The following is a 27,893-nucleotide window of genomic DNA, read 5'->3' on the forward strand; positions in this document are numbered from 1 at the left end:
CACTACTCCAAGGACGTGCTGAAGTGGTATGCGGACAATAAGGTCAATTTCGTGTCGAAAATGTTCAACCCTCCCAACACTCCGGAGCTCCGCCCCATCGAGAAGTACTGGGCGATTATGAAGCAGCACCTTCTTAAACGACCTAAGGTAGTGAAGACAGTCGAGGAACTGAAGAAAGTATGGGTTTACATGCAAAAAACGGTTGATTCACAGGTTGTGCAGAATCTTATGGCCGGGGTTAAGGCCAAGGTGCGGGCATTTGCGTATGGACTGTAAATAAAATACGAGTAAAATGGTAAAATGAAGTTTAATAGTTATTTCTCAATCCCTGAAAATTTGATGGCAATCGGATGAAAACTCGAATTTTGCGAATCAATTTTGTGTGTGGCAATTTCATCGTGGTTACCCTTTAGGGACGAATACATCTATGCGTCTCCACGGGATTGAATGTGGAGCGATACAGACAAGCGCGGAACAGACAAAACTCGGTTTTCCGAAGGAAGAAGCGTCAGCAGGAAGACCGAGATTGCGAGGCGATGGAAAATCTGTACCGCGTAAACGACACACGGAAGTTCTACGAGAAGCTAAATATTTCGCGCAAAGGCTACGTGCCGCAAACCGATATGTGCAAGGACTTGGACGGTAACCTTCTCACGAACGAGTGTGAGGTGATTGAGAGGTGGAAGCAGTACTATGACGAGCACCTCAACGGTGAAGCAGCAGAAAACGAAGGTGGCACGGCAACAGACCTTGGAGCACGCGCAGAAGACGACAGGCTACCGGCCTCTGATCTTCAAGAAGTTGAGGAGGAGATCGGTCGGCTGAAGAACAACAAAGCAACTGGTGTAGATCAACTACCAAGTGAGCTATTAAAATACGGTGCTGAAGCACTGGCTAGAGCGCTGCACTGGGTAATTGCCAAGATTTGGGAGGAGGAGATGTTACCGGAGGAGTGGCTGGAAGGTGTCGTATGCCCAATCTACAAAAAGGACGACAAGTTGGATTGCTGCAACTACCGCGCGCTCACACTGCTGAGCGCCGCCTACAAGGTACTCTCCCAAATTCTATGTCGCCGTCTGTCACCATATGCAAGAGAGTTCGTGGGGCAATACCAGGCGGGATTCATGGGTGCCCGCGCTACCACGGACCAAATTTTCGCGATTTGGCAGGTTCTGCAGAAATGCCGCGAATACAACGTGCCCACACATCATTTGTTCATCGATTTCAAATCCGCATACGACACAATCGATCGAGATCAGCTATGGCAGATTATGCACGAGTACGGATTTCCGGATAAACTGACGCGATTGGTCAAGGCGACGATGGATCGAGTGATGTGCGTTGTTCGAGTATCGGGGACACTCTCGAGTCCCTTTGAATCTCGAAGGGGGTTACGGCAGGGTGATGGACTTTCGTGTCTGCTGTTCAACATCGCGTTAGAAGGTGTGATCAGAAGAGCTGGGATAGACACGAGTGGCATGATATTCAGGAAGTCCATCCAGCTCCTTGGTTTCGCGATGACATTGACATTATGGCACGGAACTTTGAGATGATGGCGGAAACGTACATCAGACTGAAGGCTGAAGCTAGACGGATTGGAGTTGCCATCAACGCATCAAAGACAAAATACATGAAAGCAAGAGGTTCTAGGGAAGACAATGTTAGCCTCCCACCCCGAGTTCAGATTGACGGTGACGAAATCGAGGTGGTCGATGAGTTCGGGCTCACTGGTGACCACCGAAAATGATACCAGCAGAGAAATTCAAAGACGCATTATGGCAGGGAATCGTGCCTACTTTGGACTCCGGAGGACGCTCCGGTCGAATAAAATTCACCGCCGCACGAAGTTGACTGTCTACAAGACGCTGATTAGACCGGTGGTCCTTTACGGCCACGAGACCTGGACTATGCTCGTGGAGGACCAACGCGCTCTTGGTGTTTTCGAACGGAAGGTGTTACGTACCATCTACGGTGGAGTGCAGATGGATGACGGATCGTGGAGGAGGCGAATGAACCACGAATTGCACCAGCTGCTGGGAAAACCATCCATCGTCCACATTGCAAAAATTGGGCGACTACGGTGCGCTGGGCACGTCGTAAGAATGCCGCACGACGACCCAGTGAAAATGGTTCTAGAAAGCGACCCAACAGGAACAAGAAGAAGAGGCGTGCAACGGGCAAGGTGGATCGACCAAGTAGAAGGCGATCGGCGGACGCTTCGCAGACTACGAGGCTGGCGAACTGTGGCCATGGATTGAGTAGAGTGGAGACGACTTCTTCGGACAGCAGAGGACAACAAGGCCTCAGCCTGATTGGTAAGGTAAGTAAGTCTTCACGGTCAGAGCTGGTAAATATCGCGGCCGTCATTTGACAATGAGAAAACAGGTCCTCTCACTATCACGAGACGAAGCTACCTATCATTAGCTTTCTTGTTTCGATTTCATGCTGCATTTTTCAAAATGTTGTTTCATGCATTTCGCGGGATATGTTTGCTGGAAAAAAATTCCGTTTCGTTTTGTATCGACCTTAAAAAATCGCATTCCCTTATCTGCCAGAGTCAGAGCTGGTAAATATCACGGCCGTCATGCGACGATGAGGAAACAGGTCCTCTCACTATCACGAGACGAAACTACCTATCATTGGATTTCTTGTCATTTTTCAATGATCAAGCAGTCATGAGAATAATTCTTATGCGATTTTGACATCAACATTTCTAACTGATTTAGATGAATTTAAGCAAATAACCGTATGTAATCGTTAAAGTGAATACATTATTAAGATTTCCACGGTACAAGTAACTTTAATAGCATTAAATGAGCTAGTAATTACAATGATCACAACACTGTCACGTTCTGTCATGACAAAAAAATCGATGAGATTTTGAAGAACATCTCTATCATCGTTTTCTCATCCAATGATAGTGACAGAAGTATCTCTGTAAATATCGCGTGAGATCTTTCATTGAAAATGATATTTGCCAGCCCTGGCCAGAGAATTCAAAAATTCTGTCTGGCAGAGCTAAAATTTCTCTAAAATTTCTCTCTGGCACAAATAAATCGGGCAACCTGACAACGCTGCCTGTGTACGATCGCAGCGTGCTATGTTTCCGGGATTATACATCTAGACAGTGTTGGAAAAATATCAAATAATCAAATCTCACCAATGCCCAAGATCACGCTTGATTTTCATAGACAAAAATCAACTAGAAAACATCTGCGACTGGTTTCTAGGACTCGGAAGGTCAAGCTAACAGAACTCACCAACTGCAAATCTCACCAAACTGTGGTGAGATTGAGTTTAATGATTTTTGCTTTACATCCGAATGCAACCTAAACTTCCATAACGGCTGGCAGCAGTCCCTTCGTGTCTGTCAACGGTGAAGATTAAAAAGAGATAGCAAACTACACTTTCTCTTTCTAAAAAAAATGTGTAACGGAATCATTTTTGTGTTGAGTCAGCTTTCAACTTTATTTTTGCGCGTTGTGAATAGTCTCACAATATCAAAGGAGCTTTTAAAATCAATATCAAACATGATATTTTGTTTCAATATCACGCGTGATATTGAGAGCGTATGAGAGCGGAAAATATTATTTGATTGATGATTTTGCCAAAACTGCATCTAGAGAAACATTTCAAAAGGTCCAGAACCTACTTTATCAACCTAGGGGAAATGGATGGCCTAAATGCCACTAATTTGGGCCCATACATAAATTCAGCAATTGACTAAATTTTCAATAGCGACAAAAAATATCCATTAGTACCGTCCCAATAACGCGTTCATCTAGATAAAATTGATAAATAGCAAATTTTTAGCGATGGGCCCAATCTTAGATCCATAGACCAACATTAGAGCCATTTCCCTTATGTGGTAAAAATAGTACGAAATCTGTTTGCATTGGTTATCAAAAGAGAAAGTTGATGAAGAGAATCAATCAAAGCATTGTTCATCCAGACTTGGATCGGCTTTGCTCGGTTCGATGACTCTCACCTGTCAAATGTCACATCATTTGATTTTAACTAGTTCGTTTATTAGCCTTCCAACTCAATTACGTTAGCTTTACAGAGCCGATAGTTCATTGTTCATTGTTCATTGAACAAAATTGTCCAGTAGAAGTTGGGCCGAATACTCGCCACTTACCCGAGGTTAGAGGGGTACATTGTCGAAGGATGGGATCAGGGGAGGAGCTTGGGGGTGGGGTTTTGTTGTCTTATCAGAGCGTTGTCGCCAGTATGAACGGTAGTGCGGTTCTAGATTCGCCTGGAGCTCGACCGGCTATGAGACTCATCGAGACAAGAAATGTCACAGTTTGCTAAGGAATAATACACTACTACTATTCCGATAACATACACCACGTTATTCGAAACCTGGTTACGCCCTTGTGAATAATTTAGACGACTGTAAGGGCAGGTCAAAAGAACTTTTGGCCGAATCCTATAGATTTCCTTGAATGATCTACACGGCTTCGAAGGAGGTTGAGGAATTTCAGGATCGAGGCTGAACACTTTGAAACGACAAAAGCGCACTTCTATTATTCTATTATGAATCGGACTTCGACAAACAGAATCTGTATATTATTAATTGTTGCACAGTTAAGCACACGTTTTCGAGGTAGGAATTCATCAAAAAATCTTCGATTGCGATTCATGCAATAATTCCAGAGCTAATTTGCAATTTATATTAGTTTCTCATAATAAATCTTTTGAATGTGTCTCAGTGCCCATTTGTTGCATTGGAATTCTATTATTGCACACTTTGTATCTAATTATTGCACACCCATAAAATATGGCAAAATGAATCTTAGAAGAATCCTTCACTCGTTGTGATAGATGATTAAACGTAACTTTCACAAATATTGTACCGTTGCATACCTTTATGTATTATCCCCATAGAAAATAATCCAAGACCAAGCATCTAAATACCATCAAATTATTAAACATTAATGTTTATCCTATCAATTATACATTGACATTTGATAATAATGGACAAATATTAAAAACGGCACCGGTGGTTTAGTGGTAAGCGTGATTGCCTCTCACCCCAGTAGGCCTGGGTTTAATCCCAATCGGTGCCGCCGGCATCATCTGAGGGAAAGTAAAGCCGTTGGTCTCCGGTCAATGAATAGATGGGTCGATAGGCAGAGTTCGGGTGTAGGAGCTGTGCCTCCATGGCGTCGGTAGTATTGGTACTCAGTACGGAAAACATGATCAACGGAAAACAAATCATGGAAAAAAACGAATATTAAAGATTACTTAAGTTAGTTTAATCGTAGACTATTATTAACTTATTTTGCATATGAAGATTATTAGCTGAAATATTAATAAATCAACTGAAATCATATGTAAAATGCCAACAATATTTAAAACAAGCTTAAATACAATATTTCCAAAACTGAACATCAAAATAATATTTTTTATCATTCAGCAATTGATCAATGATTAACTTGTCCATGATCGGTAAACGTCATGGTCATGGATAAATGACGCACAGTAAACAATGTAGAGTGTGCAACAATAGGCAACTCTCTACTTCAAGACTTCAAGATACGTTATATCGAGGTAGGTATACCCGTATGTATTTTTTTTTTTTGAAAAATAAATATGCGATTTTTAAATTCTGATACTAAATACTCAAGCACTACGGTAGCTATCATTTTATTTCCAAGAAATTTAATTTGTGATTACTGTTAACTTTTCCTAACTCGGTTTTGAAAACTTGGTTATCCAGAGAATATCGAATAAGGTCGTATTAACCTATATTAACCATAAAGGGTCTGCAACGAAATCTACTATAATATGCACATACTCCAGTTAAATCCACACCCACCACTGTGAGCATTCGCACACCAGTTGCGTGCTAAACAATCATCAAACACGCCACTCACCTTTGACATATTTTCATCCAAATTAGTTCTCCAGCACGTTTCTGCTCCTCCTGCTCCTCTGCGCTCTAACCTCACTGCCAGCTGCTACGGCTGCCGCCAATGAAAAGCCCCAAAATCAACGTCACCAAAACCGTTCCGATCACATATACGCCAGTCTGACCTCTACACACATACACACAGGTGCACGCACGCGATAATTCCCACCGGATCAAACAACTAATTTATATTTGTTTTCCGACCACAACACACTGCTGCTTATCTATTCACTTTCCTCGCCGCGATGCATCCAGAGAGCATTAGACTGATTAATCTTTTGATCCGTCCTTTCACTTGTCATTTACCTGCCACCGGGTTTCCGCTAAAAAGCACATCAAATCACAATAGGGGCCTAATTTCTCACCACTCACACAGCACCAATCAAATCAACTCTGGCTCAGATGAGTCGGTAATCTCCGAGACTATTCCGCGCGGATCGATTTAAGCCAGTTTAATTAGTTTGCGCTTTTTTTTTTCTTCTCTCGAACCACGGCTAATCTTCTCCGGCTAATTTCAATATTTGTTTTAAAATTTTCTCCTTTCCCGTTAAAATGGGCAAACTTCGAATCAGCGCTCATTGGAATGGTGCTTCTTTTCCCACGACATCACTCAGACTGCATGGCATGCTGCAGCACACTCTGATCGAATCGAACGTGCGAGGGAAGGAGCAAGGCAAACAGATGGATGGTTTCACTTTTTTCTTGTCTGCCCTTATCTCACACTTTGCAGCTTCTCCCGCAAAAAAAAACGACTAAAATGGGAAAAAGTTCAAACCCAAATAAATTAAATTAACTCGCTACACTTGACTACTGGCAAGCCACTATTCAGCGAACGCACGTTTTCAATACACACGGCACCTGACGACTGAGCGGCCCTCGCCGTTGAAGGGAATGTTGATGATGATGATGAGGTGCACAATCAACTTGCTCCCAAAATTGCTCTTCATCTGCTTCGAAAAGCTCCAAAAGCCGAATGCGTTTATTTTTTACTTGTTTGTGGCGGTATAATTCACTTTCTTTTCCCCTCACTCGATTTCTTCTCTTTTCTCTGATCCGTCTGTCATTGGAGTGAGCACCTCTTGTGTCGATCACTGCCTCCAGCTGTTGCTAAACCATGGGAAGTACTTTTATTAATCACCTCTCGCTGTCGCGTTGTGGCGGTGTTCGGCTCCTCCACACGACGACACCCCCACTAGATCGACTTCCTCGTCCGACAACAAAAAACAGATCCACGAGCGCGTATCGGATTTTCCGTTTTTTTTCCGCTGTTGCTTTATTAGCTTTATATGTAGCTACAACCAACGACAACGAAGCTCCTACTATCGTGGGTCGCGAGTCTCAAGGGAAATTCTCCGGCTCTGGCGGCGGTTGTTCAATCGATTTTCTTCACTATTATCGTTCCGTCCGTCCGTCCGTTCGTTCCACCAACACTTATCTACTTCACTTGGTCAAGATTGCTGTTGTTTTGTTGTTTGGTAAGGTTCTTCTTTTACACAACTGACTGAGTGCTGAGTTGCACAAACCTCCGCCGGCACAGCACACCAACTCTAATAGGCAATACTGATGAAGGAGATCGATTTTGGAGGTCACTCAGCCCGGGTTGGAAATGTGTTTCTGTGAAGTCTGCTATCGAGTCCTCCTGATATCTGCTGTCGGCTACAATGGTCCTGAAATGGAAGGGTTAAAAGACGGTATTGAAATGGAACTTGATTTGGCAGTTAAATGTGGATGGTTGATAAAATGGTTTTCGTCGACCAGGGAAATGTAGTAGAGGCAGTTTTCTATAGTTTATCAGATTGATAAAATCGCGATTAAGTTTATCCACTGCAGGTGTTTTCAGCACTTTGGATCACGGAATTAGGAAGACACACGGTGTTACAGTATCGGACCGAATGTCAATAGCAAAGCTGACTAGAACAAACGTCATAAGCCCGAATGTGGCAAACTGAAAATAATGAACTTTGAAATAGTATGTTCAGACTACAGAGTTATAACATGTTATAGCGCTATCTTGATGGTGGTTTCTGTGTTGCAATTATTTGACAACCGTTATAACATGTTATAACTCTCCAGTCTGGACAGCGTTTTATAGTACGTTCAGACTACAGAGTTATAATATGTTATAGCGCTATCTTGATGGTGGTTTCTATGTTGCAATTATTTGACAACCGTTATAACATGTTATAACTCTCCAGTCTGGACAGCGTTTTAGACAGCGTTCAGACTACAGAGTTATAACATTTTATAGCGCTATCTTGATGGTGGTTCCTGTGTTGCAATTATTTGACAACCGTTATAACATGTTATAACTCTCCAGTCTGGACACCCTATTAGGCTCTGAACCATTTCGTGGATTAATTTAACTTTTGGTTAAAATTTGACAGATGGAAAGTTATCGATTAACCCTGTTATTCGAGCGTGGTTATTTCTGACAGACAAGAATAAAATTTTGACAACCGTGACTGAGTTCTGCTCGAAAACCGATCGATCGGTAACACAGGGATTTTCGAACATAAGAAATAACTTTCGAAATGTCACTTTTAACCACGAGTTAAATTTAACTCGGCAAATGGTTCACAGCCTTAGTAGGCTGTATTCCATTTGGTGAATTTTCCGTTAAATTTGACAGATGGATAATTTTCAAATAAAACAGACTTATTTCTGACAGACAAGGAATCAATTTTGTAGGACACCTTCTCGAAAATCGGCCCATCAACAACGGACGGATTTTTGAACATCTTATTTTATTGTCGAAGTGCCAATTTAAGTGAAATTTCACCAAATGGAACACATCATAAGGTTCTGAACCATTTAGTGGAATTTTTAAATTTTGGTTAAAATTTTACAGATGGAAAGTTATCGATTGACCCTGCTATCCGAGCGTGGTTATTTATGACAGACAAGAAGTTAAATTTTGACAATCGTGGTTGAGTTCTTCTCGAAAACCGGTCAATCGACAGCACAGGGATTTTCGAACATAGAGAATAGCTTTCGAAATGTCACTTTTAACTACGAGCTGAACTGTTCGGTAATCATGCATTTTAATTCATTAGTTTTAAGACTACAAAACAAGAAAAGTTCTCCACAATGGCAATAATTTAAATAAGGCTGACGGTGTTTTGAACAGCTTTTGAAATGAGGGTTAACGTTTTACGTGTTGAAAGTTCGGTAAACAATGACCGAAGTAAGTAATAATTACTAAGAGTGTAACTTCTTTATAAAATTAGATACAGACGATATTTTTAAAACAAAATATGCGCCTCTTGAAGCTTCACAAGTACTGTCTTTCATGAGAAATTTGAATTAAAAAAGCTACACACAAAAGATGGTTTTCAAAGGCCATCCCAACAAACATTGGAAGCAACATAAGAGCTTATTCAGACAAAAATATACTTCTCCAGCTGAAAAATTGCTTATTCAGGATTTAATCAGTTCTAATTGATTGTTGGGATCTTGAAGATATGTTTAAAAAATGTGTCAATACTTTTGTTTTAATATTTATTCGGTTGGTGTTTTTGATGAAGTTTTTGTGCTTAAGAAATCGCTTCTTTTGGTATTTGCAGGGCTGGTAGCGATCACTGCTGTTAAAAATAGTGATTTTAGTGACCATGTTGAAGAAATAAGTGACCAAATAGTGACTTATAGTTGTAAAAATAGTGACTAGAAAGTTACCTAAGAGAAAGGCAATGTTTGATGTTTTAGACTTATTCAATAAGTATCTCATAAATACTTATGTACGATATGAAACTTTAAAGCGAAAGATTGAAGTTCCGAAAATTTCCCTTAAGTATTATAACCATTATAAACGCTCACTAATTTCCCCTGAACTTCTATATGGATACCTGAAGTGCTCTAAATTTGTTTAATAACCCGGAAAATTTTCTGATATCTATTCATAATTCCCTGGCGCTTCTGAAGTTTTCGGATCAATCATAGAATTCATGGAATACCCCATCATTCCACGGAACTCCTTGTAAGTCTCTGCAAATTTGCTTAAATTAATGGGATTATTCTGAAGCTATCTGATCGTCCTTGAAGTACTCGGAGCTTCACTGAATATCATGAAACTATCTAAAAGTATCTAAATTTATTAGAAGTTCTCTGGAATTTCTTGAAGATATCACTGCTTGCTAAAAGTTCTCGCATTTTTTTATTAATGGAAATTCGTTGATTTTCTCTAATCAATTTAGCTAAATTTTCACGTTTTTTAAGTTCTTGAAATCTCCATGATATAACAGGCTTAATATATTCTCACGTTTTCCGGATGTTCATAGAAAACTTTTATCTCGTTCCGGAAATTCTCTCGAAGCTTTGCTGGAGTTTCCGGAAATTCCCTGAGTTTCTCGCAACTTCTTTAAGGTTTCTACAATTTCCTTGAAATTATTTGAAATGCCCTTTGATTCTCGAAGCTTCCCTCAAGCTCTCAATTCTATTGAAGATCTCAATTCTGCTGCTCGGAAATTAATGGAATTCCCGTAAACACATTTAAATTTCCCTGAAATTCTCTGGACTTTTGTGAAGTTTCTGAAATATTTCTAAAGTTTTCATAAATTCTCTGAAGGGCTCTTTACTTCCCTGAAATCATCGGAACATCTTAAGGGTTCTCGATTTTTTTTTTCAGCACATCATGGAACTATCCTGAATTTTTCTAAATTTACCTATAATAGATCTTTAAACTGCTCCAAAAGTCTGAACTAAAGCTACGGAAACTGATATAAATACCCCCAAAAAACATCTCTAGATCTAGCATTTCTAGAACTTCTTAAAAATTTGCACAATACCCCTCATGTTTTCTATATTTCTCAAGATCGCTTGACACATCCCAAGTAACATAGCAAGGTTTATCAAGGTTTTAAAGCGTTCTACAAGTCCAATTCATGGTGTACAGAACCCTCATAAAACCAAAATTGTTACTTGGGATGTGAAGTTCTCTGATACTCTAGGAACTTCATAAAAGTTCCGAAAATTTTCAGATGCTAAAACAACCGCTTTGAGGTTCTTAAAGCTTACAGTAAGTTCCCCGTATTTTCAGCTTGGACTTACTCAAATTAAGTAAGTTTTTTGACGTAGAACTACGTCTTTGTCGACTATACTGGGGTGCAAATCGAAAAATATGTGTGGTGAAATAGTGTTAGGTTGTAATTTTGTCGTTTATAGAACAAATTAAAATCCAAATACGCCAATCGATAGGATATTACTTAACAAATCTACTGAAATAAATACTTTTCCAATTTTTAATCAAAAAACTTTTGAAAAATGCGTGAATTATAATTTAATTACTGTTTTCATGAAATAAACGCTTTCCCCAAACCCAGTCATCATAAACGAGTACCACTTGGTTGCACATCATTGAACCTGAAAAGATATAAAACAGCGCTGTTTTCCTGCCTCTGCTCATTACCGCTTCGGACGGCGTGGCACTAGGTCCTGCAGCAAGCAGGATCCAAGTCAGCGGTGCACATATATGCGGATAGTATACTAGCACTGTGCGTATCCAGCCAGCATAATATAAGCAGGGCATCAGCGTCTACCGGCATGTGCTAGTTGGCTAGTACACTAGCACTAGCTATTTCACACAGATTTAAAGATTCCCTGGAGGCTGTTGGCAATTATACCATACCACTTTAAATTTTTTTGTATGGTCAATTGTCTACGCAGGGGATCGATCACCTTGACAACCAGCGATGTCGAAGGAGAGACGGTAACTAGTATGAACGACGGACATTATGTACACAAAAAACACCACCCCCCTACTCCCCCCATAATGGCAACCTGAAAAAAGACATGAACTTTGACGATCACCTTTTTTCGATAAATCAACTAACAATTAAAATTAAATTAATTCCACCCGCTTGCCATGGGATACCCAATTTGGCGTAATTCTACGTCATACTGCGGTCGTGTCTAGGACAAAACCCTTTATTATTTTTTTTTTTACTTTATTAAGTGAGAAATTTAGTAAGTGTTAAACTTCAACATTCAATGGATTTGATTGTAAAGCTGTTTCTTTAAAACTGATTGCCATTTCTTCAAAACGTTTGGGTGAATTGCTGTTGTTTTTATTCACAAAAAAGTATATTTTTACGCATTTAAAAAATAGCTTTTTTTTTATTATAAACCTGGAATTTATCCGTTAAAGTATTGGAAAAACCGGGAAAACTCAGGTAATTTTATTTAGAAAAATGAGTAGACATCCTGTAGATAGATAAACACAATTAAACGCCACAAAGCAAAGAATGATCAATCTTGAAATAAATTCTTCCTAAAATAGTTGAAAATAGTGACTGATTACAAGAAAAGTGACTCGCTACCAGCCCTGTATTTGTCAACATTAAGGTGGTCCACAATTAACCGATGCTTAAAAACAAAGTTTCTTATCTTTGAACCTGGAAACGTATATTTCTCAGCAAAATTGTAGTTAAGTTAAGTTTGCTGAAGATTTTTTTTATTTTTTTCAATCTCATAACGCTTTTATTTTAGAGTAATTTTTCAGAATTTTATTTCAAATTCTTTATTAGAGAATTTTAGCATCAATGAGTCTTATCGTCACCCACTGGTCACCATAGCCGGTCGAACTCCAGACACATCTAGAACCGCACTACCGTTCATACCCCACCCCCAAGCTTCACCCCTGATCCAAACCTTCGACAATGTACCCCTCTAACCTCGGGTAAGTCGCGAGTATTCGGCCCAACTCCTACTAGACATAGAAATAAGTGAACACGAGTGTTACGAACAATGAACAATGAACTATCAGCTCCGTAAAGCTAACGCGATTGAGCCTTCCAAATAAACGAATTAGATAAAAACAGAGAGTTTCAGCCGGCGACTAATTTATCTGTAAAGAATTTTATTAGGGTAACCCTTATAATTTAGTTTAATAGCAATATCTATGTTAACTCAAATTTCCCATTGAAGTCATCAATGAGAGACTTTTGAAGCTTCATAAGATGTATGTTTGTTACAAAAACATCTGTACCGTAAACCGGAGGTAAATTGATCGCTGGGGGGAAAATGATCGAACAAACTGCTGACGATAAGTTCGTTTTTCCAACATTTGGCTAATATGTACTTATGAGCTGTAATCACATCAACTCACATTCGAATTAACTTTACAGAGCCGAGGATTCTTGTCCACCATACAAAACATCGTAAAACTAGAGTGAAAAGGTACAACACAATAAACACTTTATCTTCCGCTATCCAATAAGGCTCCTCCATTAGAATATGATTCACTTTGTACAATGGTTTCATTGAATGGCAGAGCGCTCACTCACACACTCATCACCGAACGGTTGCTTTCCAAAGTCAACGACGCATCGACCGAAAGAACTGCTGATGTACGAGGGGGACGAAAGTAATCTGTTCTATATTTCTTTTAACGAATTTCAATTAAATTTGCATAATTGTCTCGAATTTGTTCTGGATAAATTCGATTCGCGCCTTTCGATATTATCCGATTTCATCCACTATTCATCGATAATCTTGAATGTGTTAGAATTATCGAGCATTATGCTGATATTATTTTTAGTGTGTAGCGTGATGCGAAATGTCACTTCCTGAGCACCTGCATTTGTGATTGTTTCAACTCCTTCAAGCTTCAAGTTCCAACTCTGGAAGCAACGAAAATATCTACACGGAGGGCTGGTGACCTGATTGACTACCGGCTTTGCTTGAGCTTGAGCTTGATTGACCGCCCACGGTTGCTACTCTGTTACTGCTAGATCAGCTGTAATTACACGGAGAACCAATAGACGATGCTTGGGACTAGCAATCATTGTGTAAAAACTCACCTCAATCACCTCACCTCAATGTGTAAAAACTGGTGATCTTAAATTAGGCAATACCAGTGCCGGCCACGCCCGAACACAGGTCAAGAAAGGAATGGGAAGGATTGTGTTGACATGACACTCGCTTTGATGGAAGCCGAGAACACCTCTGCACTTCCACGAGGAATCACTGAGATGTTGGATAAGAGGGTTGGGTTTGCAGCAGGATTCGTTTTGGTAAACGATAAGCTGAATTGATGTCCTAACGATCATATAACGCGAAGGAGCTTGGGACTAAACCCACGGTCTTCTGCTCAGTAAGCAAAAACGTTTGCCACTAGGCAGACGAGCACCTTTTTAATCACCGAGTTGCTGTTATTACCATGTAGTCATATTAACAAATAAAACGATTGACGAATCTTGAATGTGGGCCTGAGATTAGACTCAGGATGTTCTGCTCAGTAAGCAAAAACAGTTGGTCTAAGGCCACCGAGCCCCTCATATCACATAATACCGTTGCTCAAATTTGTGTATCCATTCAAACCCGGAACCAACTACAACAACGAGTTTCGCAAAATACACGATACACAAGCGATTTTACCATAAATCTCTTTGATATGTAAGGGCCTGGGACCGCGTTTTCTGCTCAGTAAGCAGGCCACTGTAACCGACGATCTTTCAAATCCGAAAACTAATAACTACGAAAAAGTACTTAGGCTTTCATTAAGTTCCACTTTCACGCGACGTTCAATAACAGGGTCCTATCCAGGATTTCATCTGAAAAATCCAAATCTGGCCAACGCCCACCTAAACCTGTTCTAATCCACCTGAAATGACTAACGAATGGAAGACTTTGACTACCCAGCCATGCAATAGTCTCATTCCGTGCCTTATGGCAACTTGATGATTCTATTGCGCTCATCTTTTGGCACCACCCAGGGGAGACTTGGTCCTGTACCCAATGCTTAACTTATCTGCATTCCACTCATCTACTCGCAATTTCTTGTGATATAGTGGGCGGAATATTATTATATGAGACAATTCAATGCAGACGTCTTTCCAAATTTGGCAGATCGACAGGTAATCGGTGAGTTACCACGATAGTTGCTATTCAACAACTCGACAACGTCCCATCGTCAACGCCTGCTATGAGAATTTCCCATTGCAGACGCCAACAAAATGACGTCATCGAGCTATCGATCAACTACCCTGGTTATCGCCTGGTACCTTATAGCACGATGCTAGGAGGCGAACCGGAAGAATCGATGAGCTACCTCTCCCCCCTGATTGACTACCGGCTTTGATGGCCAAACGTGACCAAACCATAGATGCCGTATCCTATCGTATTCACCGGATGCCAGGGTAGTCCAAATCATAGTCCGTGATCTTGAAGCGACTATACCATAGAACTATACCTAAGGCAAAGATGAATGCAGTTCCTCTTTTTTTTAATATTTCTAGAAGACTTCCTTTACATGATGGTAATGTTGGTTTGTGTGGGCGTGCCTTGAATTCCTAGTAATCATCGAGAGAAGTCATTGTTTATAAAAGCTGTTACGCACTACTTCCAGCTTTATCTATAGATTTGTTTTAGAACAAAGATTTTCGAGCTCGACCAACAATACAAAAAGACGGATCAAACAAATTGTAATGACCTTATCTCGCATACCGAAGATCACCTATGCAATCGAATAGCAGAAAATTTCCCCTACCTGGTGGTGTTGTTGGTTTGGCAAGACAAGCTTCTGTTCACGAGGAAAGAGCATTAGAATTTTGATTACAAAAGCTAATTCATCTTTTTGTATTGTTGATCGAGATTTCGCGATGTTCCTTTCTTATAGACAAACGGGTCTCACCGTTATTACTTGTCATGATAATTATAGAGATGTGATCCGATAACAGATATGTGAACGATACAAACAGATATTATCCGTTTTTAGAGAACTATGAATCGATTCATCGAACTTTAGAGTTAGTTTTGGCAACATTTGAATAAATCTGGGACTTTCGCCCCCCTCGTTGATGTAGAACAATAAGAAGGACCACTCAATGGTTGCTGCCGAGTAAACAGATGATCGCGTGACACACATCGAGAGTGGCCAGCTTCTGTCGACAGCCGAGTGAACACTGATTTTTGAAATCTCAAATTGGAAAATATAGATATTGGGTGAAATTGATAAACCCTTCAAATGGCTTTCGAGTCATTTTCTATGAGAAATTCTTATTAAATGTGGGTTACCTAAATCCTTGTACGTTCAGTTGCAGTTGCATCATTAATTTCAAACATTGGAAACATTTAACCATATTTAAAAATAGATTGGTTGACACTCAGTTTATTGAAATTTTTACCACAGACAAACAGATATAACAGTCGTAAGTTGTTCAGCGAACGCACATTTAACGGTCAATTTAAACGCTTCTTATTTGGTGGTACCGCTACCAGTGGCGCACATAGTCAATTGCCTTGCATTTAACGTTTACACACTATCGCCATCTGTTGAACCTACTGCTTATCAAAGTGTACTCAACAGACGGCGGTAGTATTTTAACGATGATGTTTTAAGTGAGAAACATTCAATGTGTTATGTCTGTTTGTCTGTGATGTTACTTTCAAGTTAAGGACAACAATCGTATCAACCCTCTGATTCAGCAGCACTGGTGGAGTAGTGGTGAGCGTGATTGCCTCTCACCCGAAAAGTCCTGGGTTCAATCCCTGTCGGCGCCTCCGGAATTTTCTGAGGCATAAAATCTCTGATCACGCCTTCCTTTGGAAAGGGAAGTAAAGCCGTTGGTCCCCGATCTTATAAGTTGATGGGTCGATAAGTAGGGTTCCAGGTGTAGGAGTTGCCTCCCTGGCGTCGGTAGCATTGGTACTCAGTACGGAAAACAAGATCGACGGAAAATCCCTATGATTCGAACCAGTAACACTGGTAGGTCACCTTCTCATAGTACGTTACTGGTTTAAGATCTGACACTGAACCCTAGTTCTGACAAGTTCAGTAATCACATTTTAGTTCTTGTTTCTTTTTATGCCTTGTGACAAGACACATTGTACATCTCTGAATGGACTGAGCTGCTTCTTGGCACAACTTACGGATCAGAAATGCTTGGAATATATTGCATTTCACGATTTCCTAATAAAAACGTACTTGCAATCCTCTTCCTCTTCAAACTTTCCTAGGAATCGAGCTTGGGATTCTGAAGTTCGCAACAAAAAGTTGTTGCAGAAGTTCAGAAAAACGTAACCTATGTAAATTTGGGCGGAAATCAAGTGTATCTCAGGAAAAACACCAACGCGCTAGTTACTACTTTGGACATTTTGTGGGAATTTATCGTGGAATTTACATATGATCTGACTCAAAACAGTAGAGTTCCATATTTATTTAATTGATTAAATTGATGTAACTCACTTTTTGACATTTATCATTCAAATACGAAACTAAGTCAAAGATACTTACTTTAGAGTAAAATCAGACGAGCGTGTAGTTCTACTAAGCGTCAATGTTTGGTTTGAACTGAACCTAACCTTCACCCGATAAATAATCGCCAAAAAGGCTATTGTCATTATCTAACTGCCGGAATTCCCTCCCCTGCTCAAAACTACCGAAGAAGCCGTACAAAGCAGCCTTGCGTATTTTGTCTCGTTTTTTATCGCCTATCAAAGGAAACGTTACCTCCAAAGCGGTTTCCCTTTTGCCACAAGAAGGCGGTGCAACCATACACATGCAAAAACAATTCACACTTGCCTACCTTGTTTAACAGCCTAGGAATAACCACATTTATTTATATCCCTCCTATACGCAACTCAGTTGTCGGTTATTGAAAATAGAACAGTGACACCTGAATTGGCTGAAACCATGAGGCATTTCCCTTCAGAATCAACATGAAACCCAAAGCAGCCAAAACCGCAAACTGTAAATCGGGCACATTTTAAGACATAAACATACCCTCTACCGATATGGCATTTCTGTGCTCCGATAGCCGATATGTGTGTGTTGTATAGGAAAACATCAACATCGGTCCGATCGGTTCTGAACGGTGCAAAACAACGATGCCGGTTCGTTCGTATATGATGGGTTTCGAATTGCGTGACCAAACATCCGGTTGTCGATCTTCAGCTCTGCTGTTGGAATTCTGCTTCGGAGCTTGCACAGCGCTGCAATAATCCAACACGAACATTCGAAAGAGCACTGCAAGGTTGCTTTGCGGTCGAACAATGCTTTGAATTTATTAGATTTGGAAATATTGATATATCGGGTGTGGTTAGAACGTGTTCTATCATAGAACACCAAAGAACATAGAACTTCTATGTATGTGAATGTGGAAATTTGAGTGTTCATAGTCTGGCGGATAGAAAAAATCCGGAAAAGTGGCTACTGGCACCCCGTGAAAATTCTTAAGGCTTCACATAACAATTTCGTATCACGAAACATCTTTAAGGCCAGTATTGGGAAAGTATTCAACAATATACAAGAACCTTTCCTGACAATTGTATAGGAAATTTCACCCAAGTCCTTATCTCATGTAAATTTTAATGACTTTAAGAGTAATCCCACTGCTTCACTTAGACAGCAAGTAAAGAGAACTAAGAACCAATAAATCCTTAGAAGCTGAATTTTCAGAAAACTTCCTGGGGCCAATTAATTAGAAGAATTTCATAATCCCTCGTTGGTATCTGGAGGTAATCTCTAAGCACTTTGATGAAAAAACAGACCATCTCCTGACAATAAATATTTGCACAGAAGCATGACACACAAAATATTACGAAGCCCTTCTACGGTTCATTATATAGGGTAGAACCAACTGGTGGAAACTAACGATTTAAAATTGGCTCACTACTTGTCTAGCCTATTGGTCCCAAAAAAATCGATTAACGTACCCCATTCTAGTCGGAATCCTAGTACTACACTATGTTTGTTTTGATTCGCTATGAAAGTTTGACAGATAAAATGAGGGGTTCGTGGATTTTCCTCTGTTTCGAGCAGTGTTGAAAAAAAAAAACAAAAAATCAAATCTCACCAAGGAACAAGATTACGCTTGATTTTCGTAGACAAAAATCAACAAACAAACAACACGCTTGCTGTGATATCGTAGCTCGGAATATCAAGCTAACAAAACTCACCAGCTGCAAATCTCACCAAACTCTGATGAGATTGAGTTTTATGGTTTTTGCTCTACACCCGAACGCAACCGAAACTTTAATAACGCCTGGCAGTAGTCGCTTCGTGTCTACCATTAGTGAAGAGATAAAAGAGATAGCATTATTATACCTTCTCTTTCTAAGAAACCGAGGTGCAACGCAATCATTTTTGCGTCTATTCAACTCTCAGCTTCAACTTTACACGTTGTGAACAGGGGTTGAAACAGTTGACGTTTTTTACTACACTCGCTTCGTTGTCGTGCACGACAGTCTGTTTGTATTCGAACACTCATGCTCTACCGTCGTCTCTCTCACACAACACGAGCGGTAGAATAACATTCGAGCTAAAAGAAAATTATCAAAATAGCTATCATATGACAAGTGTGATTTCGTTGTAATTCCTCAATTTGGTGTAAATCAAATCATTTCTGATCAGAAATATTATAACTAGGACATCATTGCTTGCTATTTTCAGAATTCACACAAGCACACCATCAGCAGCTCTTATTATGAGAAAAACTAAAATACATACATTCGTGACGGTCTTCGGCAACAGTGTCGTACGACAGAGCCTGTCATATGACATTTTAGTTTGGTACTGTACTATGATAGCTTGTTTTGCAAGTGTCGGAGGCAAAGGCAGTCAATTATCAGAGAAAATGTGTCGACTACCGTGACCGCTTACAAGACTGGTTGTGAATAGTCTCGCAATATCAAAGAAGCTTGTAAGATCAATATCAAGCATGATATTTTGCTCCAATATCACGCGTGATATTGAGAGCGTATGAGAGCAGAAAAATATCAATATTGCTAATGATTATGCCATCACTGGTTTCGAGGAGTGCATCGATTAGCTTGGAACCGAAGAGAGTACCAGAGCTGAGCCAAAAAGTTGAGCACGTTTCTTCAGGACCTTCTAGTCTTAGAGTTACCTCTATGGCAGAGCGCTACTTCGTCGTAATAGCCCATTTACGTTCTATCGAGCAGAAATCATCAATAATATCCATGATTTCACCGTACATAAATCAATAATACGTTTGTTTCTATGCGTTAGCTCATAAGCTGCAACACAAAACCTATACTAATGCGTTGTATGAATATTTAAACTCATTGTTCTCAAAACAAAAGAAGCACTCCTAGTATATCCATTTTTTCTGTCTTCATTCGTAGAACGAAGGAAAACCTAGAAAACCCAATGGCGTTTCATTGCGTTAGAACGGAATTGAAACTCGTAGAACGAATTTGCAATCAAGAAGGAGTGCTAAATTTCTTACAATATCTCAATAATTTGTAACTCTTCAATTAAATCCAACGGTACGTATAGAAAGGTAAATAAATTTTGAAGTCATTTGTAGTAGAATAACTCCATTTTTTAGTTCATATCCGTCCGAAAAGGAGAGGTTAAGTGTGGGTTATGCTTAGTAAATTCAAAACCCTAGGTATTCCCTATAAAGGGTCTAGATTCTCTCCTCTCTCTACTTGGCTTTGACGCTCCTAAACGAGCTTTAGCCTGCTCTCAACTTAGTGTTCTTTGAAGCAGTTCCACAGTTATTAATTGAAGTCTTTCTATGCCAAGCCATGCATGAATTTGTATATTGTGTGGCAAGCACAATGATACTCTATACCCAGGGAAGTCGAGAACATTTCCAACCCGAAAAATGTTCTAGACCGGACCGGAAATCCTCCAGCTTGGTAATACCATAGAGGTAACTCTAAGACTAGAAGGTCCCGAAATAACGTGCTCAACTTTTTGGCTCAGCTCTGGTACTCTCTTCGGTCCCAAGCTAATCGATGCAACCCTCGAAACATAGGAAAACCAATAACCCCTCATTTTATCTGTCAAACTTTCATAGCGTAGCAAAACAAACATTGCGTAGTACTAGAATTTCGACTAGAATGGGGTACGTTAATCGTTTGCTTGGGACCAATAGGCTAGTCAAGTAGTGAGCCAATTTAAAATCGTTAATTTCGTATTGATTGTTGGTAATACCGTGCCTTTACTGACTACACACTTAGAAATTATTGCCGACTTGGGTAATTTTTATCAAAATTTCAACAACTAAACTGTTCGGTAAAAATCAGGCATTATACTGCGGCTTCACCACAATGGTAAGAATCAATTATTTAAACAAGGCTGACAGTGTTTTGAAATTAAAATTTAGTGAAACAGCTTTTAAAATAACGGTAAAAAAATACCGTAGTCGATAGTAATTTCTAAATGTGTAGGATATTTGAGGCCAAAATGATCTATCGGGAGCAGTTCTGAAGGCCATAATTTTTTATCTCTAATTAGGTCGATGCAAATGTTATTTTCAGTAGGTTGAGGCAAGGTTGCAAAGACTCATTTCAGCTAAAATAATGTTTTTCGGAATAATAAAACCAAAAGATGGTATGATGGCATGTTTTACCTATAACTTACAAGAAGAGGTTACAAAGTATGCGTTGGAAACATAAAACCTGTAAATTTTGCTTTCTATGAGTCACAATCAGCGATTTGCTGATCGCTGAGTGAGTGAGTGAGTGAGTGAGTGAGTTTGTGAAAAATCGCTGATTGTGACTATCATGAAGTGAAATAAACAGGTTTAATATGTCAAACACATTCTTTGCAACCTCTTCTTGTATCCTACCAATACAAAATTTGATCATGGCATCTAATTATTTCATAATTTAGAAAAACATTGTTTTATCTGAAATGAGTCTTTGCAACCTTGGGTTGAGGGAAATGATGATCTCGGCCTAAATGCCCTAATTTGGGCCCATACATAAATTGTGCAACCGACTGAATTTTCAATAGCGACAAAAAATAGCCATTAGTACCGTCCCAATGACGCGTTCATCTAGATAAAATTAATAAATAGCTCAGGGGAAATCAACTCTGCACACTGTGCCAAAACACAGTATGCCACACTGATTCGGCACTTTAAGACACACACTGACAAGTAGGACACAAACAATATAATACAAAACGGCATCACTGTTGAGTGTTGACGTTTCGCCAATTGTTGCTTACCTCGAAAATTAGAAATGTTGGTGTTGCGATTTAACCAGGTATTTAAAAAAGGAAAACGAATGCCCAACGGGTTCAAGGATCGTTCCTTGCAACAGTTAGAAACATACTGTAAGCATTCTCTCAACCATGATCACTTCACAACTAGCAAAACTCAGATCAACTCATCCGATTCACAGCGAAAATCCTAGCGGGTCTAATTCAGAACAGCTTCAATTCAGGCCTCACACCTACCGAGTTTTATCGATACGGCAGTCAATACGGCAGAATTGGGTTATCCCAAGCGATGGTTGGTAAAATGCCTGGTACGGTTCGAAATGCGTTCGGTGAAATCGTTGAGTTCTCCTATGGTGCAGACGGGTTGGGTCTCATGTCCATGAAAAACAAAAAACAATTCGGTAGACATTCAACTTCAATTTATCCACGTACAAATCCCTGTAGGGACGAAAATTCTGTGAACTCAATAAAAATTGTTCCACTTGTGGAGAAAATTTTGACGAAGTCTGATCTCCTATCATCGTAAAGTGCTCGTACATACCGACTACACCGACTAGAAGCTGGTCAAACCGACCAACGGTTTCGCCTGTGCCCACCCGCCCGTTGCCTTTGATGATTAATCCGCTAGGAAACGCAAACCACATCATGTTATCAGTCCGAATTATAGGATATCCTGTCGTGGGTATCCGATCTCGAAGCGTACAACGACAAATCAAAGCAGGATCTTCAAGAGTTGAACTACATTCACAGTGTTGTTGCTATATAATAAACAATAAATTAAATAATGCTTGAATGCTTGTCAAGAACGATCAGAAAAATTGAAAATGTAAACAAAATCTCAAAAGTCATTATTACTTTCAGGGTTGCCAAACTCATATCCCATGACATAATAATTAGCACACTTCGATACGTTCGGCACAGCTTTCGGCACAACTTAATCTCTTGGCACGCGTTAAGATGTGCAGAGTTGAATACCCGTTGTAAATAGCAGATTTTTAACGATGGGCCCAATCTTAGATCCATAGGCCAACATTAGAGTAATTATTTGATTATTTAAAGTAATTATTAAAAAAAAACATTCCATTGAAAATATCCTAAAAATTCAGCCTAAAAATTTTAACCAAAACTCTTCTCAGGAATCCTCCGAATTCTGTGGAGTTATTACTTGAAACGATCCTTTTTTAAATATCTTAATTTTTTGCAATTATCCTCACAATTCGATTCCTTTGTTATTTTTTTCATTTTCGCTTCAAATGTTGTCAATAATAGTCTTTGGATTCTTGTCAACCCTCTCTTGAAATTATCCAAAAAATTTACTTGCATTTTTTTTAGAATAACCCTTAAAATTTACTTTCCTTACGATCACCATAAAACTCTTCGCACATAGGAATCCTCGTTGAAATTCTCCTCACAACTCCAAATGAATTATTCTAAGAATTACCTTTGAATTGAATTCAGACTTCCTTAGGACATTTTCCCAGAATCATCTTGGAATCCTGGTCTGAACTTCCGTCGGACTTTTAACAGAATTAATTTTAATAGCAGGAGGACTTCCTTTGGAATTAAAACTTAAATTCATTTTCAATTATTCTAAAAATTTCGTCGGTATTCTCCTCAGAATTAATTAAATTGTAGGATCTCTGAAAAACTCTTCCAAGTTGAAGAGCTTTGAAAATTTTCCAGGACCATAATAATGATTTTATGTTTAGGCTGGGATCTTGAAAAAAAAAATTCAAAAAATTCCACATTTTGAGCAATGCTCTCAGCCCCAGATTGTTGAAAAGTTTTCCAATGCTTTCCTTTCTAAATCACAAATCTGAGGGAAAAGATCTTAGTCTAATGTTGCTTACAGCTGTCAAAGCCTCAGAATCTTAATTTAATTTTCTCAATCTAATTTTTGAAGATTTCTGTTAGTACATAGGGGAAATGGCTTTAATGTTGGCCTATGAATCTAGGATTGGGCCCACCGCTAAAAATCTGCTATTTATCAATTTTATCTACCGTATGCGTGATAATGTTTGCACCATCGTACAAATAAGGTTCCCGTTTCACCTGTGCATACAATGTCTTGGTTTTCTTAGCATGCACGTAACCTATAGCTCATACCGTAGTAGGCTGTGTATAGAAGAAAATGATTTACTTAGTTTGACAGCTGCACCATGACGAAGTGGCAGCGTATTCGTGATTTGTCCCAAGCGCAAATGTCGCAAAAAGACATTTCAATCGCCGTAGGAGTGTCGCGGTGGACCGTCAAAAGGGTTTTAGACCGGGAAAAGAAAGGACAACTATCCGCGAAGGTGACCAGAGGTCGTCCGAGGTCAGCTCGGGTTCCGAGGATTATCGCTGCTATCAAAAGGAAGATTTGGGTGAATCCAGTGCGTTCAATAAGGAAAATGCCAAAGGAACACGGGATCAGTGACTTAAGATTGTAAAGGAAGATTGTGGGGCGAAGTCGAGGGCACGGAAAAAACTCACATGATTACCAACCGCATCCAGGAGCTACGCGTCGAACGATGCAAGAAAATCTTGAACTTCCTTAAGCGAAAAAATCCGGTAATCCTGTTCACCGACGAGAGCAATGTTTACCGTCGATCCCGTATCAAATTCCAGAACCGACCGGTATATTAGTTCTCTTCCAGTAAAAGACGTGGCCGACGAGCACAAGAACGTGTATCTGCCCAAGCATCCTGCTAGCGTTATGGTGTTTGGATTGGTGGCTTCCGATGGCAAACAAATGGACCCGGTGTTCATTCCAGAAGGCGACAAGGTCAACACGGAGGTCTACATCGGGATTTAAGTAAGTATGTTCTTCCGTGGATCAAAGAACAGTACGGTCCGAAGCCAAATATTGTATTTCAACAAGATGGGGCTTCGTGCCACACCTAGAACCGCACTCAGAAGTGGTTGCAGGAAAATCTTCCATTCTGGGCGAAGAATATGTGGCCGCCATCCAGCCCCGATCTTAATCCGCTGGATTACTCAATATGGCGCGTCATAAAGGCCAAGGCCTGTTCTAAACGCCACCCGAGTACAGCAAGCCTCAGACAAACATTGACCCGTACCTGGAGAGAAATGGATCCAGACTACATTATTAGAACCTGCCGTGCATTCCGGAAGCGTGTGGAGGCAGTAATTGCAGCAAGTGGAACCTCGATCGATGATTAACATAGTTTAAGACTCTGAGAAAGATCCCCCCTTTGAATAAATAAAAAAAAAAACTAAAACGAAATTTTTGAGATTTTTTTTAATTTTGACATTGCTCAATGGTGCAAACATTATCACGCATACGGTAGTTGAACGTTATTGAGACGGTACGAATGGATATTTTTGGTCGCTATTGAAAGTTTAGTCGATTGCTAAAATTTTTATGGGCCCAAATTAGGGGTATTTAGGCCGATATTACATCCATTGGGGACAAACATTTCAATTTTCTCACTCCGAGATCTCCAACATTTTTTCCTAGATATAATCAGTTTCTTAATACTATCATTCAATATTCGGTCTAATGACCTATTCATAATGACATCCATGGCTAGACAGCAGCGCTCTTTTATACAGGTTAAAGCAGAATGATTTGCAACCAAGTGGTACTCGATTATGACGACTGGGTTTGCGAAGAACGTTTATTTCATGAAAAAAAAAAAAAATGATAAAATTATCATTTTTTATTTGTACATTGGATAATGCTTACCCCTTTTTAATAGGTTCTTGTTGAAAATCATCAGTCGAAAGCATTGCTGTCGATGCATAGAAATATTTCTGATCGATTGGTGTTAAAATTATTGAAAATGAGTCCAGGGGCAGCTGAGTTATCAATGTTCAAAATCTATCATAATTTTGTTGCATGTTCCATTTTCAGTTTTCACAAAGTGTACCCCCATACCCAAGTAACCAACAAGCTCGCTAATTCGCCTTTTTGCAATATAAGGCCAATATGTGGCCAATATAAAGCTTATTTAGCATGCTCTATGTTAGCCGTGTATCAGCCTTATATTGCAAAAAGGCGAATTAGCGGGCTTGTTGGTTACTTGGGTATAGTCCTACGTCAAAAAAATGTGCATCTACTTGATGTGGTACTAGCTCTCTGAGCACTCAATAAAACTGTTTTTGTGTGTCGCATTATAGGTTCTGGCATGGATTAAACGTACAGACCATTACCGTAAAGAGACCAAGGACATGTGCGGGTGTGGCCGATGCGTCCTTGGTACTTAATATGACCATCAGTTATGATTTTTCCAAGATTTCCTTTGATTTTATTTTTGAATTTCCGTTAACATATCGAGTTATAGAATCGAATTAACATTACCTAGAACATCGACCAAAGTTATGAAAATAACGACTTATAGATAGTACGATATATGGAAAAATGAAGGGACCACTGAATCCATCGAGTTATAGAAAATATCAAGTTATAGAATATCGAGATGTGGAGAGTTGAGCTTAATTAAGTAGTTTTACAATTTTGTCGAGGAAACTACCATTCTATCTCTTCATAGAAAAAAACTAGAATTTTCAATAAGTACATAGTAGGCCATGATAAATTTTTAATTATGGACAGTATGTATGTGAACAATTCTTCTGAGAACAGTTTATGAATTAAGTTAAAATTTTAGACACAAATCATTTAAGTTCGTGATATTGCTATCTCAGCCTCTGTGAATGGCACTTATGCTATGGATACACTTGAATGGCACACTATGAATATGAGCATTATGTATATAATAAATTATGAGCACATCGAAAAACCATACAAGTGTGACCATGGATGTGCTCATAGTTTATCATACAAGTGTATCCGCGGCATAACTTCCCTTCTTCTACTTACCAGCGAAATTTTTCACCTCAGAAAATCCCAACGACCCCGGCTGGGAATGAATGCAGAATGGGAATTTAGCAGGATACAGAATGGAAATTTAAAGAGGAATACACTTAGAGCGTGAAATTGAAACAGGTGTAGAATATTATTCAGACTTAAGTCAACAAGAATAATTTTACTTAAGAGTGAATCAATGCGCAAAAATTCGTGTGTGGTAGCCGCACTTATAGTAGCTGTATCCACCTACCCAATAACATCAACCCATTATGGAAAGATAAACAAACGTAAACCAACGCAAACGCTAGTTATTTTCTCCAATACCTAAAGAACACGCACATATAGAGTGCAAGCCGCTCTATCTAGCTCCATCGAACTGTATCAAATTCCGATACAGTGAAGTCAGCTTTTAAAAACAGCACCGTACCTATGTACGAAGATATTCTAAGGGTACTCCACCGTGCTATAGATACTGGAGCTAGAGAGCAGATGCCGGGGAAAGGAAAATAAAAACAATCGATAAACAACGCACAGGTCCGTCCGTCAGTCCGTCTTGCTGTCGGGACCATTCTGTTTTCGCTTTCATATTCTCCCTTCCACCTTTACTCACCTTTTAAGGTTTTCCCTTCATGAGCATAACAAAAGTTCACCCAGTGAAGATAATCCAAATGTACTGTAGCTTAAATCCACTGGTAATCCTTTTTCTTCATTCACTCGGATGCCACCGAAATGTGACGCTTGGTTTTCCACGATGCCGATGACTAATGTATTGTCACTTGTTTCCCCAACACACGATCCTTACACAACTTCTGCTCGAGGAAACTTGCCGAAAACACGTGTCAGTAGCACTTTTCTAGAATTTCCACTTTCGAACCATACGCACCCATCAGAAGTTACAAGAATTCACACACGCTCAAGGCGAGTATTCACTTTTCAAATCCAATTACGACTGTTTTCCTCTACTTTTCCTATGCTCTAGCAGCCCCCCTTTTACCCTCTGTCCGCAGTCTCTGTCCGCAGTCTCTGTCCGCAGTCTCTGTCGCCTCTATGGAAAATCCAATCCACGCACTAAAAAGGTTCCGTTGTCCCAACGACGACCACCACAGGCGTATGCCATCGTCCTTCTCTTGTCACTTTTGCCGTGTAAGCACAAGTACAAACTCTTTCTACCTCTAGGGGACGGTGTCACTGGAGGAGCGGGGCTACTCCTGGGGATCACTAACATATAGGTCTACAATCACCGAAAAAAA

The 27,893-nt window shown here is 39.7% G+C and overlaps 1 protein-coding gene across 2 annotated transcripts in view; it reads right to left on the reverse strand.

The window, feature by feature from the left end:
- Positions 1 to 27,611, reverse strand: part of toc (toucan) — a 494,668-nt gene extending 467,057 nt beyond the window's left edge. For both annotated transcript variants that reach the window (XM_065229539.1, XM_065229538.1), the window contains exons 1-2: positions 27,254 to 27,611; positions 5,883 to 7,584 (exon numbers count right to left, since the gene is read on the reverse strand). In XM_065229539.1, the coding sequence (XP_065085611.1) occupies positions 5,883 to 5,891 (9 nt within the window). In that variant the 5' untranslated portion in view covers positions 5,892 to 7,584; positions 27,254 to 27,611. The remainder of the gene's footprint in view (positions 1 to 5,882; positions 7,585 to 27,253) is intronic.
- Positions 27,612 to 27,893: the final 282 nt, after the last annotated feature.

The sequence above is a fragment of the Ochlerotatus camptorhynchus genome, unplaced genomic scaffold (assembly GCF_037179485.1).
Source record: "Ochlerotatus camptorhynchus isolate MF236.1 unplaced genomic scaffold, CSIRO-AGI_Acam_v1.1 ptg000316l, whole genome shotgun sequence".
In the NCBI taxonomy this organism is placed as follows: Eukaryota; Metazoa; Arthropoda; class Insecta; order Diptera; family Culicidae; genus Ochlerotatus; species Ochlerotatus camptorhynchus.